Raw genomic sequence first — 19,549 nt, 5'->3', positions numbered from 1 at the left:
CAGGACCGATGAGAGTAATAAAATAAACTGTCACCAAGTGTGTTACAAACCAAGACTCAGAAAAATGAAACCTGTGTCTGTGGATAATAATAATAAATAAATAAGTGAATAATAATGTCGTGTTTTTGAGTGAGTTTAGTTTCTTGGTTGCAGCCCCTCACCGCACAAAACGTGTGTGCGCGCACTCCGTGCTGCCTTCAGGAATTTCAGAAACTTCATTGACATGAACATCCTAACAGGAAGCTTTTTTTTTTTTAATTGTTTCTTCTCTTGTGTCGTTGTCATTGATTTGGTATTTTCGAGCCATTTGTGATGAAACGATACTTCAGTCAATCGGTCAGGTGTCCCTCACATCTTCATACTGAACAAAGACGCGTCAGATCATCAGCATCTCCACCGCTGTGACTGCTGCACGTGGTCGATCACCTGTATGTAAAACACTGGTTTCACAGTGACAGTGACTTCCCGAAAAGTAAGATTCTAAAATAAAAGTCTCACTATCTCACTCACTCTCAAAAATTACCGTCAAAACATTTCTGATATATTATTATATTATAATTGTTGTAATAAAAAAAGAGTACTAGTTATTTGAATGACTTTGTTTAGGGAAACATTTAATTTTTCAAGACGTCTTACTCATTCGTTGCATTTGAACACAGATGGACTCACAAAGTTTCATATAATCATGATTTGATTTGATTTGATTGCGTGTTGAACGAGCAGCACCAGAAGGCAGCACGCTGGTCCCCGCGCCGCCTCCTCTCTGCACCGCTGAGGCGTAAAAATCACCTTTTTCTCTGCGACCAGGAGACGTCCAGGATTAAACCCGGATCAGGGGTGTGAATGTTAGACCAGCAGCTGGACCGGAACACGTCGTCCTGAATGGATGTGAGCAGATCTCAGAGCAGCGGTAACTCGCAGTGTGATGCAGCTCTGTGATGGGAGAATCAGCCGAGCAGGATGGGCAACAAGCAGACAACCTTCACCGATGAGCAGCTGGAGGCGTATCAGGTGACGATCTGCGCCGTGTGCGGCGTTTAGAGCGCGCTGACACGGTTTATTCAGCTATTTAGAGCAGAGATGAAGATGAAGATGGATGTCCTCCAGAGATCCATCGGCTTAATTAAGATGTTTTCTCTGCAGCAGACATAGAGCAGGTAGAAAGCAGTGGGATGAAGGCGACAGGGCAGGATGTCTCTCCTGTTGCTGATTGGCTGAGCTCCAGCCTCCCTCTGCATCCTGCTGCATGTGATGATGCTGCTGCTGTCCGGCTGACTGATGCGGTGAAAGCGGATCCTCCCTGAGGACCGGCAGCCCTGTCTCACTCTGACTCTGTCTGTTTGCAGGACTGCACCTTCTTCACCAGGAAAGAAGTCCTGCGGTGAGTCCTCATGGAGTCTGCAGGTCAGCTGCTCCATGTTAGCTGCATGTGTGGAGGCTGTGAAGTCCACTGAGTCCCTCCGCTGTCCACATCTCAAGAGGTGGTCCACTGATCACAGGGTTCATCCTGTCCACATGTCCACATGTCAGAGGGTCCTTAGCCTAAACACTGAACCCCAAATTCTCCTGATGGTTAGACCAGGACCCTCCATGGTGGCTCTCAGTCAGTCAGCCTGTCTGTCTGTCTCTCAGTCTGTCTGTCTCAGTCTCTCAGTCTGTCTGTTTCTCAGTCTGTCAGTCTGTCTCTCAGTCTGTCAGTCTGTCAGTCTCTTAGTCTGTCTGTCTGTCTCAGTCTCTCAGTCTGTCTCTCAATCTGTCTCTCAGTCTGTCTGTCTCTCAGTCTCTCAGTCTGTCTCTCAGTCCGTCTATTAGTCTGTCTCTCAGTCTCTCAGTCTGTCTGTCAGTTTGTCTCTCAGTCTCTCAGTCTGTCTCTCAATCTTTCTCTCAGTCTGTCTGTCTCTCAGTCTGTCTGTCTGTCTCTCAGTCTGTCTCTCAGTCTCCCAGTCTGTCTGTCTCTCAGTCTCTCAGTCTGTCTCTCAGTCTGTCTCTAAGTCTGTCTGTCTCTCAGTCTGGCTTGACTAAACACACCTGTTGTAATATTGTGTCTTCTGTCCTCTGCAGGTTACATGGCAGGTACCGCGAGCTGGCTCCACATTTAGTGCCGCTGGACTACACCAACAACCCCGACATCAAAGTTCCTCTGGCGCTCATCGTTACCATGCCTGAACTGAAGGTACAGGCTGATAACGAGTCCTCGTGTCTACCTGGTATCAACCTGTCACCTTGTGTTACTTTTACTGTAACCACATCGATACCTGTCAGCAAACATGGTGCATCTTGGGTCAATGGCAGCGATGCTACTGCGTGGACTCGTGTGTACTTTCTTGATCGACAGCGTAAGATAACTGAAAGAGGCGGAGTCAGGCGACGTTTCGACATGTTTGGAAGTCCAGCTGAAATTAAATGACACGTTTTTTTCTGCTCCAGCACAAATCAACATGTCAGCTCTGTGAATCACTGTTTGTGTCCTGATGGGAGACAATTAGCTTCGACGGCTTCGTCGACTCTCCATCAACTAATCTTGCATAAAGCAGCAACTTAAGGTTGAATCATAGGCAGAGCAGATGATCACAAGAGCCAATCAGCAGCCAGCTACACACACGATCCACATTAGCATCATGCTAAAGTGTCCTTTTCTAACTTACAAACATGAACACGTCTTGTTCTGCACCTCACATTCACAGGAAAAGCCTAATGTCAGTTCGCAGGCTCGCTAATTAGCCACTTAGCTACAGCTCATTAAACAGTGTGTAAACATTCCTGCAGCTGTCATTTCAGTTTAGTTAAAAACATCCTCAGTATAATAAGCAGTGGATGGAGCCACCATAGTTTTTGGACTATGGTTTTGAGTTTGGCGTTATGGTTGTTGCCATTTTGATTTTTGGAGCCAGAAGTGACCATATTTGGACAAGAGGGTGGAGCTGCCATGGATGCACACTTCTACATCTCCATCCTGATTGGATCTGATTGAGAACCAAGGCAGTCACGCCCTAAGTCATATCCTGCTTCATGGTCTACCTTATTCTACATGGGGCCATAATTTACTAAATGAGCATGACGCTGCAGGGGGGGAGACTTGAAACAAGCGACTGAGACCATAAAGGTGTTAGAAACTCTTGACTAGTAGTCTAGAAGTAGAATCATTTTCTCATGAGCTTCTATACATCCAGACTGCTTTGTGGAGTCGCCCCCTGCTGGACATTAGAAGAAAAACATGTTAAAGGCACTTCCTCACTGGCTTCACTTTTCAGACCCAGAAGCTACATAAACTATTTCTACAGTCTATGAAAACAACACAGGCAGTCCCAGCTGACCAATCACAGTTGTGTTTGTCTCCATTTGTTCTCTCTGTGGTCGCGGCAGCCCAGACATCACAGGATCACATTAGCCCCCACACAGTTAGCTCATCAGCAGGTGAAGCTGTTACAGTCCAAAACCCTTGAAGATACAAGACCCACGTGGGGTTTGAACCTCCAACCTTCGTCGTCATTAGTTCAGAGATAGAAGATTTGCCTTTTTGGTGGTGTTGGATGAAACATCACAGGATCGTTAACGTTATTAGTTGATGAATGCGTGAACCATGTCGTTAACACGTGTCCAACAGATGTTTCTGCTCGTGTGTCTAAAGACTGAGCAGCTCTGTGGGTTCATCTTGATGTTTATATCTTCTTCAGCCAGAGATGAACCAGGATGTGATCCCCCGCTGCTCCGTCAGGTCGAGCTTTGACTTTACAGCACCGACCTCCAGACATGAATTAATATCACAATGTCCGGAGAGGGGGGCACTGGGAGGACAGCTACTCCAGCTGAGTCTGAGTCTGACCTATCAGCACTCACACTCTGTGTCACCATGACGACACAGAGAGATGAACGAGGCCGGTTGATTTGAATGTGTCCCTTCATCATTGGGCTGAGTCTGGTGGTCAGCAGGAGTAAAGGGTCCAGCAGAGAGAAGCCGACTTTAACTGATTAGCGTTAGCATGTTGTCGTAAGCGTTGTTGTGTGTGCTTGTCTAACAGGAGAACCCATTCAGAGACAGAATCGTGGAGACGTTCTCAGAGGACGGACGGGGGAACCTCAGCTTCAATGACTTCGTCGACATGTTTTCTGCACTCTGTGAAACTTCACCCAGAGAGCTCAAGACCATATACGCCTTCAAGATATACGGTGAGAGGTTTGTTGAGGTGGGAGTTAGACACCCAGAGGACAGAAGCAGGTCGAGACGTTTTAAACGTTGGGCTCTTCACTAGTATTTTTCAGGTTTTCTTCTTGTTACATCTCAAACACGTGTAATGTGAGGGGTAATGAAATGTCTTTCTGTGGGTAATCTGCTGGTTGTGGTCCAGACTTTAACAGGGACAACTTCATCTGTAAGGAGGACCTGAAGAAGACTCTGAACAAACTGACCAAAGGAGAGCTGACACCAGAAGAGGTCACTCTGGTATGCGATAAAGCCATCGAGGAGGCCGACCTCGACGGAGACAGCAAGCTGTCCTTTGCAGACTTCGAGAACATGGTCTCAAAAGCTCCTGACTTCCTGAGGTATGACGGCTGCTTTCTCTCTCTCTCTTTGTCATTTCTGACAATTAAACACAATACAGTTTGTTTTGCAGAAAAGTCAAATATCATTTTTGTCTGGTGGACAGAATTGGTCAATTCCGCCAGAACTGTGGGACCGAAACAGACCTGCAGTTACAACCTGCGACCACAGGGGTTGCCAAACGATAACCGTCTGAGCTGTGTGCGGGAGACAAATGTGTTTGAAGCCTAATTTACTCAGACAAGCTTAGAGAAACTGATGGTGCAGGTGTTTCCTCTGCTTGGTTGGTTTTGACTCTGTGTTCCCACGTCTGTCCTCGCCCTCATGATGTTTTCTATCAAGGTCAAGTATGAGGGGTTTTCAAGCAGTGCTGAATCAAGGGCAGCCGGACTTGAAAACATTTTCTCATCCGCGGGGCTTCTTCAGGTCTAACTGGTGAGGAGTGCTGGGTATCTCACCTCCACTTATCCTCCAATAGTGTCCTTTCTCCCCTTTAACGACTATTCACAGTTGGCCTCATGTGAGAAACATAACGGCTGTTGTTTACACCTGGCCCAGGTGACCCCAACGACTGACCCAAGTGGTATTAATGACAATGAATCCACGACCCCACAGGAGTTGAATACCTGGGACTCTCCACCAGTCCGTCAGGAGGAGAATCATTTTCAAGTTTCTACATCCAGTTGACCTTGATTCAGCCCTCCTGAATAGCCAGGACCTGGACGACTGAGGAGGTCCTGAGTGTCCTGAGCTGCCTCTCAGACAGGAAGCAGATTATTCTGCTGCGGTTAGGGTAAGGGTTAGGGTCCACTCAGAGACAAAACCCACAAAACCAGCAGTGCAGCTTCATCAGACTCCTTTTCCTGCTGATGATTCATCATTTCTCCACCCAAACAAGCAGAAAGAACGCGCCTGGAAAAAGAAGAATGAATTTATCTGGTCATTGATTCCAGTTATAAATCTTTCTACACACTGGACCACCTGTCCCAGGTTAGCTGTAGATGAGGCTCCAGATCTTCTCACCATAGCAACCAGGTGAGACGAAGTGTGATAACAGTGTGTTAGAGTGTGATGGCTGATGGAGACGAGCTGCAGGTTATCATTTTGCACAGTCAGAGCTCCTCCTGCGCTGTGACCTTTATTTAAGATACTGCACGTCGTTAAGAGCGACAGCTCATTCACATCCTGTCTGCTGACAGAAGACAATAACTTCTGAGGCCAGGATTATTCTCTGTGACGGTTCATAGAAACGTCGGTGTGAAGCTGCACAGAGAAAGGGGTTGTGGATAACCACAGGTTGGAGGAGAGGACTGTCACACCTCCCAAATCTCAACCATGTGTTGTGAGGATTGTGATGTAATGGCACTATTTTATTGTGAAAGTTTACATCTGAGGCCCCGAAAGCAGTTCACTGTGTGTTTTGTTTTTACTGCACGTACACATGTGCAGTAAAAACAAAACACATGTGCAGTAGTGTGTTTTGCTGCACATTAAAAGCAAAGCATGATTCCTGACTTGAATAACACTACGAGGATCTGATGGTTGATCCAGTTTCTGTGCTCCTTCGCTGACCTGCAGTCTGGACAAGAAGATGAACTGGGAACAAGATAGCAGAGTGTGGGCATGTTTGACCATCGACAGATTTGATGTTTCAGGTACCAGGAGTCCACAGAGTTTGAAGGATTATCACACACAGAGGTTTATGATCCCCTGACAGGAGTTATTTCTACTGGCAGGAGTTTCTCTGGTGTAAAGTTTCAGTCCTCCGCTGATCACAGCAGCGTCACTGATGGATGTGGTTGCAGCTGTGTCACAGTGGACCGACACACACCGCAGCAAGGTGGGGTGTAAAGTTGATCTCAGGATGACCTCCTGTTTATATGCTGGATGACCCTGCGTTTTATTTACTGGATGCATTAGAGCGCCCCCTCACTGCAATGAACAGAATCATTCAAACACTGAATAAAGGTCCCGTCACAACAGCACTTACGATGGCTAAACTTTGCTGCAAAGTCAGTTCATTTCAGTGGAGTCATGTGATCAGTGGATTCTCTCTCAGGCCTGAGTTTAACAGTGTGAACAGTCACCGACTGCGGTTCAACACATAAACTCATCATGTTTTTTTGTTTTCATCTGCAGTAACTTCCACATACGAATATGAGATATGAGATCCTGCTGCGGACAGACGTCTGACCCTGTTTCCTGATCCAGCTGGTCTTCACCCTCCAGACTCCACTTCCACCTGAACCTCAGACCCACCTCGACTCAGTGCCTGTCCTTTCTATCGCCGGTGGAGAGTCTTCCTCCCCAGCAGAACCTGAGACCTGACACGGACTCTGGTCTGGACTCACAGAAGCACAGGCGTTTTCTTGCCAATGTAGCATCTTACAGACAGCGGGGACGTTTCAGAGACAAAGCTGCTACTGCATGAAGCTTTTTTCTTTAATTACTTCTAAACCGTTTGGAGGCTGACGAGGAGTCATAAACCAAGATGGGGCTATTTTTATACCAAGAGAGCATCTCTGCAGCAGCTCCGATGTCTCCTCTGGACTCTTTGGCTCTTCTGAGACACATCTGGAGGAAACAGAACAGGGCTTTTCTGACTTCAGTGCTTTGCAGAAAGGTCAGATCCACTGACTGGGTTCTTTTTAAAAAGCACAGTTTTAAAGGGCAAAACAGTGAAGAGCTATGCAATCTTTCTTCATGAAGTGCATGTTGTAAATTGCTTCTAGCCGTGGTTAATTTGTACGTCTGATATAGCGAAACGTTCTGGTGCATAATGACAATCATAGTAAACTGTAGTTCAGTTGATGGAAGGGCTCTGTCATCTCACCTGTAAACTCTGGCTTTGATAAATCTTTTTCTGCCGCCAACAAGCCTGATGGTACAGCTTTCACTACTACGAGAGAAAAAGTTACGTGGCTAAAATCAAATAAAAGGTTTTTCTGTTGCTTTATGCTTCATGAAGCTTCTTATGGAAGAAATCTGATTCAGGGTCAGGTCGTAAGATTTGTTCTGTAATGTTACAGCACGGTGCTCCTCAGACTGGAGCTAAAAACCATCAGATCCAAACAGGAGTTCACCTCATCTCCCATAAACTGCCTGAACGGAAAGAACACAACGCTTTTCTGTGGATGCATTTCTAAATTCATGAACACATTTCCTTTAAATTATCTGCAGACATTTTTTTTTTATGTGTTTATTAATTTTTATCAATAAACAAACACAAACAACAAACACAAATATAAACAACCACAAAAACAAAAACAAGGTGGGAGAAACAACTTAAAGATCAAAATCACAAACTAACAGGTACATTATACAGTATGATATGAAGTGTGAAATATAATGGGAGCTAAAGAAAAATAAAAAATAAGATTTCTTTCCCTTCATACAAACGCTCTTGTCATTATGGCAGAAATATTTACATTAATTTAGTCAAGAAATGGTTTCCACACTCTTTCAAAAACATTCATTTTGTAATGCAGCAGACAGGTCAGAAAGTCCAGAGGTATATATTCGATTATTGTCCTATGCCGTCCCACAACTGAGGGGGTTTTGTCTGAGATCCAGTGCTGAAGAATGTTTTTCCTAGCACAAAATGTCATTATATTATGCAGTTTTTCTGATATATATCAGTTAAACGGTTACTGGGAAGACCTAGAAGGAGGGAAACCGGGTCAAATTCAAATTCCTTCTTCAGAACCTTTCGTATTTCAAATAAGACGTTGTTCCAATATTTTTCTATCTTTACACAAGACCAAAAACAGTGAACAAGATCACCTATTCCCGTCCATCTGCAGACATTTTTAGGATTATAAGACCACAAATATTCAGTTACGGTGCCACTAAAGGGCCTAAATTACTTCACAAACTCTACGTGATGAACAGGCTCCTGTTTCTCTGCACCCATGATGCTCTGCAGACAAAAACCTTTCTTCATAAAACACAACTTCAGTCTTTAAAAGTAAAATTCTCATGTTTTGTTCACTGTGATGATTCCTCCTGCTCATATTGGACATAACAGATCTTTTCTGAAAACAATTTCGATGAATGTGATGTGGAACAAAATTCACAATCCTCATTCTGTATAAAAATATACTCCAAATATTGAATTCAATATGATCCTCCCAAGTCAGTCTGTTTCAGTACAACATTATCATCTTGTTTCTGTCCCACACACACTCTTTTAAATTCAACACACTCAGGAGTTTTGCAGCTGCTGCCTCAGTTGGTCTTGTGTAACTAGTAGCTTAAGGTGGCTAATGTTGGCATTTTTTCCATAGATATGCCTGTGTGTTGTGTAATAGTGCTACTGTCACTCTGCTTTAGTACTTACAATGATTGTGTAGCAGTGCTGAGCAGGTAGTGTACAGTACGGTGGCTCGTTTGATGGAAACGCTGACCTGAACCAGACGGCTAATGTGCTGAAAAAAACAAAACCATCTGATCTGACTTGGTGATGATATAAGAAAGACAGATGAACACAGGTTTAAACATACAGAGGAGGTGACAGACGATGAGCTGAATATCCTCCTGCAGCTAGTGGTTTGAGGTTTCAGGCTGCTGTTCAGAGGTTGTCCAGTTCAGGTGGAGACTCGCTACAGCACTGAAACACCATCAGGACATTTATCCTGATTATTGTGACCAGCCAACTGTGGTGACGACACCGTGTTCCTGCTGCTGCAGCACATCGGCCTTCATCTGCTGGATCACACAGCCTGCTGCCTGCTGGGCCTGCTGCCCACTGGACCTGCTGCCCGCTGGACCTGCTGTCCGCTGGACCTGCTGCCCACTGGACCTGCTGTCCGCTGGACCTGCTGCCCGCTGGACCTGCTGTCGGTCTGACCTGCTGCCTGCTGGGCCTGCCGCCCGCTGGACCTGCTGTCCGCTGGACCTGCTGCCTGCTGGACCTGCTGTCCGCTGGACCTGCTGCTTGCTGGACCTGCTGCCCACTGGACCTGCTGTCCGCTGGACCTGCTGTCGGTCTGACCTGCTGCCTGCTGGGCCTGCCGCCCGCTGGACCTGCCGTCCGCTGGACCTGCTGCCTGCTGGGTCTGCTGCTTTTCTAAAACCCATGTGGCAGCATGAATCTCTGCGTCTTTCTGACATCTCTCACTGGATGTCTGCACATCATTTGAAGCTCAACCTTGACAAGCCCGAGGTCTCCCATGTCCCATCCACGACCGTTCCATTACCACTGAGAACTCTGTGGATCCTGGGTGTAACAGAGGACAACTTGGGCAACCTTTGCTGCCAACACCCCTGTGACGAGTGGCTCCTACAGATGCTTTCTCTGGGATATGAAGGTACTTTAAAATTCTATATGGAGGGACGTTTGTGGGTGTTCAGCATTCGACTGTTGCACTGTGTGTCAACAACCATGATCAGTGATAGTTATCTGTACACCCATGAGTACACAGCTAACAGGAGCCGTTAAAAAAATGGTAGCCCACTTGTAAAATACAAGTACTACAAGACAAGAGTACTGGAGTAAATGTACATTTTGCCACACATGTCAGAGCTGTACAGTCACTGATGTATGTTTGACCATCAGGTTTGATGAGTTGACGCCTGTTAAAGTGTTTTTGTTGCCCAAAACAATGTCTCATGTTTCCGTCGCTTCAGGCAGATCGATGTGATGAATGTCTGCAGGATTGTGACCCTGCAGCTTCCTCTTCTGAACACATCGATGGATCCTCAGCTTCAGTTACACATTAATCTAATATCAGCACATTACTCTGCTCTCTATGTTTATATTAAGACACACAGGAAGTCTGAGTGGATTCTTCTTCTGCAGGTTTTAATCTCTGTTTAGCTCGGACAGACACCGGTGTCGTGCTGGGTTTGGTTCCCTGGATCATGTTGGTTTCTTTTCAAGTCCCTGGTTCTCCACAATAATAAACTGCACATTGTTAATAGTCACACTGTTTATTCAGTGAGAGATGATGTATATACTGTGTACACGAAGTGATGAAGAGATCAGTCAATACAAATATCATCCAGGATAATAATAGTGTGAAAATATTCATATACAGGATCAAGACTGACATTAACTTACAACTGATTTTGAAAAACTGGTGTTTTGCCGGCACACAGATGACAATTGTATATAACTTCCAATGATGATGATGACGATGATGTTGTTGTTACTACACTACTACTAATAATAATAATACTGACAAAGTGAAATAACACCTGATATGATTACGAGATTATATTGAGGGAAAATGTTCCTTATTATTATTATTATTATTATTATTATTGTATAGGAGATGGTGTGAGGAGAGAAAAGCGGTCGCCTCTCAGGTAATCTGTTGTGTTACACTGACATCTGGTGGCGGGAGGAGGGACTTTCAGCTCCAGACACTTCTCGCCTAGAGAATAAACAAACAAATAAATAAAATAAAAAATAAATACGATGATAATATAAAATAATCAACATTAAATGATTCAGGGTTTATTGTTCACTCAAATAATTCTAGCCAAAGGTGTCCAAAGTTCAGTTGATTTCATTTTATGGATGCTTGTTTTTCCAGTAACAAAAGGAAGTAATAAAAAGAAAACTATTTTTTTCTCTTTTCTCTCTTTATTGATTGTGTGACATGTCTATTGATGTCTGTGCTGACACTGTGAGCAAAACAAGTCAGGTAAGTCGGCAAAAATAATAATAATATCTTACATGTTGTACTGCACGCGTCTCTATCATTAACTTTTTACTACTTTATCACTGTATTAACAAACGGTCAATAGTTGAATCCCTGTTCTGAATCAAGTCTTGGTAGCTTGTATCTGTGTTCTTGTTAACAGTCATCAGACGTCACAAAGCTTTTTTCTTCACAAGAGGCGAAATGTCTTCTAGAACCTCAAGAAAGTCTCCAGTATCAAAATATTTTTTATTTTCGTTTTTAATTTAAATTTAGATTAATTTAACCATAATTATCAATTATAATTATACAAATGGAAAAACAGTTGCTAATGAATAATCAAGTAGGCATCTATTTGATGTCATTGCAAGGCCATGACACAAACTAGCCTGCTGGCTGGAAACAACTTTTTGACTAAGAAATCCGTTTGAATTCACATCAAGAAAATACTTTCATATTTGTAAAATCAGTCCTGGCAGAAAAAAGTCTGAAGGTGAGTCTGACACATGGCTTCGTGCATCATCATGACCACGTGCGTCACGACTTTCACGGTTCTGTCTCGTTTCTGATTGGTGCAATTTGAGACGTCATAGTTTCCCCCTGTCTCCTCTCACCGGACAACACCTGTATCACAAAGCTGCAGTTCACCGCATCCTTCAGGTGACCGACAGGGATGACTGTGCTTCTGTCGCCTTCAGCTCCGTGAACGTTTCTTCTGTGACCGACACCGGGATGTGACGTCATTCAACAGGAAGCTGCAAATAAAAGCTGAGTTTGTGTAAAAATGAATGTGGAGAGCTGATGAGACCCTGTAAACCCTGTAAATCCTGTGGGTGTGCCTGCAGAACACAAACATACACAGAGATAAAAAGACATGTGGATATAAACGCTGTTTGGCAGCTGCACAGCTGTGCGGTTCCATGGTGTAATGGTTAGCACTCTGGACTCTGAATCCAGCGATCCGAGTTCAAATCTCGGTGGAACCTGTTTTCTTCCTTCACTGCTGAAACAACTCAGCTGATTGGAAAGCCAGAAAAAACACAAAGATAGTTACTGAAAGGTCAATATTACTTTAGCTTTTACCGTGAACGCGAACGACTTGGAATATCAACTAAAGCATTAAGTTCAGTACATTAACAGAAACTTTCTTGATTTCAAAGTTTATCTCTGAGACAGCTCTTTTCCACAGCTGAGATGCTGCTTCAGGTCCATTCACCTGTTACCTGTGACTACCTAAAACCATGAAGTACCAGCACCGGAGCTGTCGCCACAGCACCCCCTGGCGGCCAAAGCTAGAACAGTTTTTAATAGTTTCTCTTCATGTGGTCGAGAAAGAATCACTGTGTTGTGGCTCAAGTATGAAAAATATGCATTTTTAAAGTATTGTATGCATTTTAAAATATTGTATACCTCTAGTTCCCTACATTTGAGAAGGAAATATTGTACTTTTTACTGCACTACATTTACCTTTACCAGCTTTGATAACTGGTTACTTGTTGTATTAATGCAACCGAAAATGTCTGAGTTTCTAAATGGTGTTAATGGTTGAACTACCAAAGAGTAACAGATATAAAGTACTTAAAATGAGCTCCAACTTGGCAACCTACATTAATAGTAATGTTATATTAACCCCTCGATGCCTGAATTTATTTAGAATTATTTTAAAAAATGAATTCTCTGTGTTTTTGCTTTCAAATTGTTTGCTAATTTCTCTGTAGCACATACAACAGATATAAATTTAGGTATGATGCAAATTAGCGACGACAGGCGTTAATGCTTTCATTTAAGCATTAAAGCCTGTCGTCTCTAATTTGCATAAAATACTTTTTTTTTTCAAAATTCATAAATGTGCATCATAAAAGCCACAAAATTGGCTTACAACCATTACATTGTAACAACAAAACAACTGATGTAGTTTTCACTTTGACCGGTCCGACGAGAAACCAGTGCTAGCAAAGGTTCCCAGGTGTGTGTTGAATATGCACAAACCGGCGTTAGAGGAATGCAGCACGATTCGGCTGCAATGTGGATTAAAGCGGTTTGATGCGAATTCACGACATTAGGCATTAAAGGGTTAATAATAATCAGATAATAAAGTTTCAGATTCTGTAGTATTACAATAACAGACAGTACTTTTACTTTTGATACTGTTGCTAATACTTTGCTAAATTTTTACTTAAGTAAGTTGAGCTGAGCTGAGTTCCTGCTTTTGTTCACAGTTATTGTTGTTCCTTCCAGATTAGGGCTTGAAGAGCAAAATACATCTGTTGAAACTGAGTATTTTCTGCTTCAGAGCTCCTGATCCCTGTTTCAGAGACCTACAACAGAGTGACGATAAAAAAATGACAGAAATACGTTGAGTTTGGCTCCTTTCAGGTTACCTGTCTGCCAGGGGGAAGCGTACTGCTGTAACGCTCAGCATCCTTCCAGTGGTCGCCTGTATGTCTCACATGGTAATGAGCAGAAACAAGCTTCGACACCGTTGTCCTACATTCACACAGAACTGCACCAGACGTCTGGCCAAACGTCCTGTGCCAACACATGAAGAAATGAAGCGAGTTCAGCTACAGAGGAACTGAGTGAACCACGGAGAGTTCATTAAACTGTCACATCTCATTAATGCTTCAATAAATCACAACTTTGTGTGAGATTCATTGCAGCTCACAGGAACATTGAGGTAAATCCTGTTGTTCTGTGCTCTTCAAGAGAAGATGATATCAGTTTAATCTGATTAGCCTAGCATTAGCACAGAGGCTGGAAGCATGGGAAAGCCACAGAGCAGCTAGCATGACCGATGTTATGATCGGTGTTTACACAGGCCCGCCAACTTTCCACTTCAGTTTGGAGTGAGATTTGATACCAGTGAAGTTCATGAGCCGGCCTTTTGTGACATTACCCACCGCTGGAGTCGAGGTCATTTTCTGAAGTTCAGCTGCCAAATTCACAATTTGAACGCATTCGTAGATGAAAAGCCAAGTCAATAATCAAAGTCAATTATCAATATGTATGATTGATCAGCATTCTTATCAACCTGCAGACATCACAGCCTAAATCAGGACATCAAACCAGAGTATCTGGATACTGTCTTGTTGTCGAGAGGGGAGGAGGGGGACTCTGAGGAGAGCCTGGAGGGTTCATGAGCCGACATGCACAAACACTGTTCTCAAAGCAAACAGAGAAGAAAATCACTGCGTTCAAAGACAGATCAGAAAACAAACAAAGTAGATTTTATTCAACTAGAGAAGCAGCCTAGAAAGAGAAAGAAGGAGTGTGTTTGTTTGAATTTTCAGATTTTTCTTATTGAATATGTCAAAGGTGGTCTCACGCATACTTACTGAAAATAAGACTAAGACAGTTCAACTTGACGCCTAAATAACACAATGAACCAGTTCATAGTTTGTCTATTCTGATAAATAAGAAGTAGGATAAATACAAATACATGATGATGATGTGTTCCAAAGCTCTGGAACAAACTACCTTCAGATATCAGGAAGCAGCTCGCTGAAAGCTAAAAACTGATCTCTGCGCTTCAGCCTTTAACAAGCTCTGACTTCCTGATACAGACCTGAAACTTTGGTGCTTTGTCTCACACTTATTCACTGCTGCACTTCTTTATAAATGCGTAAATGGGCTTTACTTGATATTTCCTGCTTCATTTAATATTCCATTCCCTGAAACTGATCATCAGTGTTGAGTGTTTTAAGCAGGTGGTTGTTTTAAACTAACCGAGTAGTGTTACTAAACCAAACTGAACTGCAACCATCAAGTGAAATAATTCGCAGCAAGTTTCATTTTGAGCAGGGAATAAGAAGGTTGTTGTGGACCGGCGTGGACCAGCATGGACAGATGGATGGAGGAGTGTGAGGACAGCTTCACCAGTTGGACTGATCCTGTAAGTGGGGAAAGGTGGACTAGAAAATGCTCCTATCATTTGCAGGAGTTCAGGCGGTTTGTGTTGGGCTCACAGCTGGTCTGGGTGGATCTTTAAGGCAGTGCTCAGGGCATGATGTTAACTGGGGGATTGAGATACTTACACAGGCCGTGTGTGGAGGAATCAGCTGCTTGAACTGTTGCATCCTAGGTCATTAAAGTTATTGCACAACCCCCCTCCCTGGTTGGGGAATGGTCTTCCCCTCTTATCCACACCTTTGGGATGGGGCCCGAGGGTGCTTGGCTGGATGTAGCATCTAGCATCTTTGGTTGTTCTGCAGACATCCGGAGGTTGGGGATGCAAAGAGAACGTGTTCTCATTGCCACTGAACGGCAAGGCCAGATCGAGGATCAGTGAAAAGCGGTGATCCAGATCTGACCTGCGCTGGATGATGCCGTGACGTGATGTCACTGAGAGCAATTTGCAGTTCCCAGCAGGCGTCGGCAGCAGGATGGCGCCGGTGGCCGTGGTTCGAACAAGGCCAAACAGAATGGTGTCCGGTGCCTCCCGCCCGCCTGGACTTCGTAGGTGTGGAAATTGTTTGCTTTGGAGAGGGAACTGCAGCCATGACTCAGCTCGGCTGTCTGTTAAACTACTCTATCTGGTTAAAGATGTTGTTAAAAGCAATCAAGACCTAAAAAGCATAAAATAAAAATGTGGCTAAAGTCCATTTATGACAGAGTGTTTTGGTGGACGGACACAACGCTGATGCATGCTCCACATAAAGACTTAAGTGAGACCAACAGGATGAACGGATAGATAGATACTTTATAAATCTCCAAAGAGAAATTTACATTTCCAGCAGCTCAAAGGAAAGGTGGAAACACAAGGGCATGCAAAAAAGAACAACTTTCAAGTAAGGAGGCTAAAATACAATACAAAATACCAACTAACAATATAAGAAAAAAAATAATGAGATAAAAATATAGAACTAAGCTATACAAGATAAACATCTGGCGGTTAAATATGGGCACAGTGGTGCAGTTGTGCAGAATGACAGTGTGCAACAGTCGGTTTGTCCACACTTAAGTCCAGCATATAGATGTGTGTGTGATAAAGTGGGTGTGTCCATGATGTGTGGTGTGAGTGTGTAGGGCAGGCATGGGCAAACTACGGCCCGGGGGCCATATGCGGCCCGTTGAGCTTTTTGATCCCGCCCGCCGAATTTGAAGAAATTTGGCGGGCCGGTTAATAAACCTTGTTAATGTTTTATTTCCCCTGCAATTCTGTCTTTTTCCCAATAAATGGCACACTCTAGATACATTGAGCTGTGTTGAGGTGCGGCGTATTACTCCACGTTTGCGCTTTACTCTTCGACCCTCAGCCCTTCTGTAAAGATGAGCGGAGCTAAGAAAAGAAAAGTGGACAGAGAATGTCCAGTTTTTAATCAGGAGAGGACAACTAAATATTTTTTTTACCGATCACCCATCAACTGCTGTATGCCTGATTTGCCAAGAGACTGTGGCGGTGTTTAAAGAATGTGATACAACAACAAAACTAACTCTTTGATGCACTGGCTAAAAAGGGAGACCAACAACACTGTTCCCCCTGAAATTAAAAATAAGTTTCTCTGTTGTGTTCTGTAAAAAATGCATTTGAAAATAATTTGTTCAATAAGCCTGGGCTCGGAAAGCGCGTTATCACTGTTCCGTCCTTGTGCTGGTCATTGTTGAGTTTTGGCTTTAGGGATGATTGAATAGAAGGAGCAGGACAAGTTTTCTTTTTTTTTTAAATAAAAGACAGTCAGGAGGAGAGTGATGATGATATCCTGAAGGATAACAGAACTTTCAGTGCTTTAAAATAATAAATTCTGTGGAACTTCAAAGACAGATATTTAGTTGTGATGCTTTTGTTCATTTTCAATTGAAATTAAAGCACATGTTTTCTACATATCCCATGAGATTTTATTTTCTCTTATGAGGTGGATTACCACTCCAAACACTCTATCCATCTGCTCCTGGTCCGGCCCCCCTGTCAAAGTTTAGAACCCTTTGTGGCCCACAAGTCAAAAACTTTGCCCACCCCTGGTGTAGTGAGTCCAGAGTTGTTGTGTTGATTATTGCTTTTGTCGCCCACCCTGAGAGGTGTTGAAGAGCCGTACGGCGTGGGGGAGGAACGATCTCTTCAGTCTGTCCGTAGAGCAGGACAATGACAGCAGTCTGTCACTGAGCTGCTCCTCTGCCTGGAGGTGGCGCTGTGCAGTGGGTGATCAGGATTGTCTGCTATGGACAGGAGCTTGTTCAGTGACCGTCGCTCTGCCACAGATGTTAGACTGTCCAGCTCTGTGCCAACGACGGAGCCTGTCTTCCTCACCAGTTTGTCCAGGCGTGCTGCGTCCTTCTTCTTTAAGCTGCTCCCCCAGCACACTACTGCGTACAGGAGGGCGCTCGCTACCACAGACTGGTAGAAAATCTGTAGCAGCTTTTTGCAGATGTTGAAGGACGCCAGCCTTCTGAGGAAGTACAGGCGACTCTGTGCTTTCCTGCACAGAGCGTCAGTGTTGGCTGTCCAATCCATAAACTGAACGTCAAGTTCAAGAGCTCTGTTTGTGTTTTCAACAGCTGCCGTCACTGCGAGTGACCGCTGGTAACCATGGACGCACCTCGATGAAACTCCCCAGTTAACACGGTCACTCAGTAAAATGTAATGCCCCCGTGCCGTAGTGCCCCCGCCTTACAGAACAAACCTTTAAATCGGGCCTTGCAGATCTACAGTGAGTGTGGATTCAGCCATCGGATTGCTAATTTCTTGCCACAGATTTGTTCAGAAACAGGATTTGGTGAACTGCTAAGGTGAAATAAGTGAAAGTTTACCCAGCCTACCTCATAATGGAGCGCTACTACTCATGCTCAAACCCCATTGGCTCACAGAACCAGGGGCCTCAGGAAGGGGGGCAGCAGTTGGACGCTCCTATAAACTGAAGGTTCTTCAGAGGAGTCGACTCACTAAAACCTTTAAATATCATCAGTGTGTTTCCTGCCAGAGGCTCATTCGAAGGAATTTTGTCTTCAGCAGAAACAGGTCAAATGAGGCGAGAGCAGAGAAAAGTGTGTGTTTTAGGAGGGGTGTGGGTATAATTTGGAGGGGAGGGGGTAATAATAAATCACAGTGCTCTGTGTGCATTTGTGTGCTTGTTGTTGAGTGTGAGTGAAAGTTAAACTCAGTGACTCAGTGATGCAGCCAGCTGGTTTCCCACAGAGCTTTAAACAATGTGAGTTATTTCCATCACTTGGCTCAGAGCTGCTGCTGGGGGGGTCCAGGCTCCTACGCAGACCACATATTTTAATCAAGGGGAACATTTGGACTCGTCTCACCTCGCTCCCGATGGAAACGAGCCGGATTTCCTCAGCTGCCGGTCTGCCAGAGTAAACGGTCACACACATGGCGGCCGAGCTGGAGGTAAAGGCCGACACACACTCCCAGTACACACTGGGTTCGTCCTGCGGGTGCCAGTAAACTGCTGGGTCTATGACAGGGGAAACATGGACCATGGAGAGCTCACAGGATGCTGCCAAGAGCTCAACCCACTGACCCAACTGCTGCTGGACCAGATCCACCTCAGACCATCTGAGGACACACACCTGGTTTTATCAAGACAAAGATTTCCAAGAAACCAGAAAGACAGACGTGATTAAATCTTCAGGACCCCGGTGTAAACTGATATCTTCATTTCTTCATGTTCAGACTCAAACCAACACCAGCGAAGTCACAAATATCAGTAAATTTTCAGTATGTATTGATTCTAAATATTTGAAATGGTCTCAATGCTCACAGTATTGATACACTGGTGCCAGCTGTGCTTTCCCCCCCACACACACTGACCTCTATAAAGACTCACTGAAGCATTAAACAAGATGGCCCAGTAAGTTGTTGGCCCAACAGCCATTTCTAATTGTCAAAGCTAAGCTAAGCTAATCCCCTCTGAGCGATCGGGCCTGAGGAGTCTCAGGCTGCAGAGTTTGACCTGAGAGGAAACTTCTTTGACTGTATGCAGATCTTCAGCTATTCAGATTTTAAAGAAGGAATAATAAAATAGTAAAATGAAAAAGACCACACTGTGAAAAGGAAAAGTCCTGCATTCAAAACCTTACTTCATTAAAATAATGCATTATGAGCAAACTGTCTGGAAAGTCAAAGTGTTGGTGTATCAGTAAAATGTTGCTGTCAGTGTTTCTCTGTCATGTCTGATGTTTGTGGATTAATATTCCTGCTGCATATATGTTGTATTTTACTGCTGCAGATGTTTCAGGCTGAGCTCATTTGAACTACTTTATATCCTGTTGGCTGGTTTAATCTTTATTATATTTATCTTTTAATAAAAGTCAGGATTGTATGACCTCAGTGTTGTGTCAGTTTTCCCCTGTGGTATCTAAAATGGTGTCAAGTATCAGTTTTTTTTAAGTATCACATTGAAGTTAGAAATTCCAGTAT

At 44.0% G+C, this 19,549-nt stretch overlaps 1 protein-coding gene and 1 non-coding gene across 2 annotated transcripts; both read left to right on the top strand.

Moving 5' to 3' along the window:
* The first annotated feature begins 960 nt into the window (after positions 1-960).
* On the top strand, positions 961-6,701 carry LOC121617217 (calcium and integrin-binding family member 2-like). The gene is given in 6 exon segments (XM_041952350.1): positions 961-1,011; positions 1,347-1,381; positions 2,062-2,198; positions 3,994-4,167; positions 4,347-4,542; positions 6,680-6,701. Coding segments are annotated over 6 exon segments (615 nt in total).
* Positions 6,702-12,101: 5,400 nt separating this feature from the next.
* Positions 12,102-12,173, top strand: trnaq-cug. Its single transcript has one exon. It is a non-coding gene; the product is annotated as a tRNA-Gln (tRNA).
* Positions 12,174-19,549: the final 7,376 nt, after the last annotated feature.

Source organism: Chelmon rostratus, chromosome 1, assembly GCF_017976325.1.
Source record: "Chelmon rostratus isolate fCheRos1 chromosome 1, fCheRos1.pri, whole genome shotgun sequence".
In the NCBI taxonomy this organism is placed as follows: Eukaryota; Metazoa; Chordata; class Actinopteri; order Chaetodontiformes; family Chaetodontidae; genus Chelmon; species Chelmon rostratus.
The sequence above is the reverse complement of the archived record's forward strand: the minus strand, read 5'-3'. Positions and strand labels throughout refer to the sequence as shown.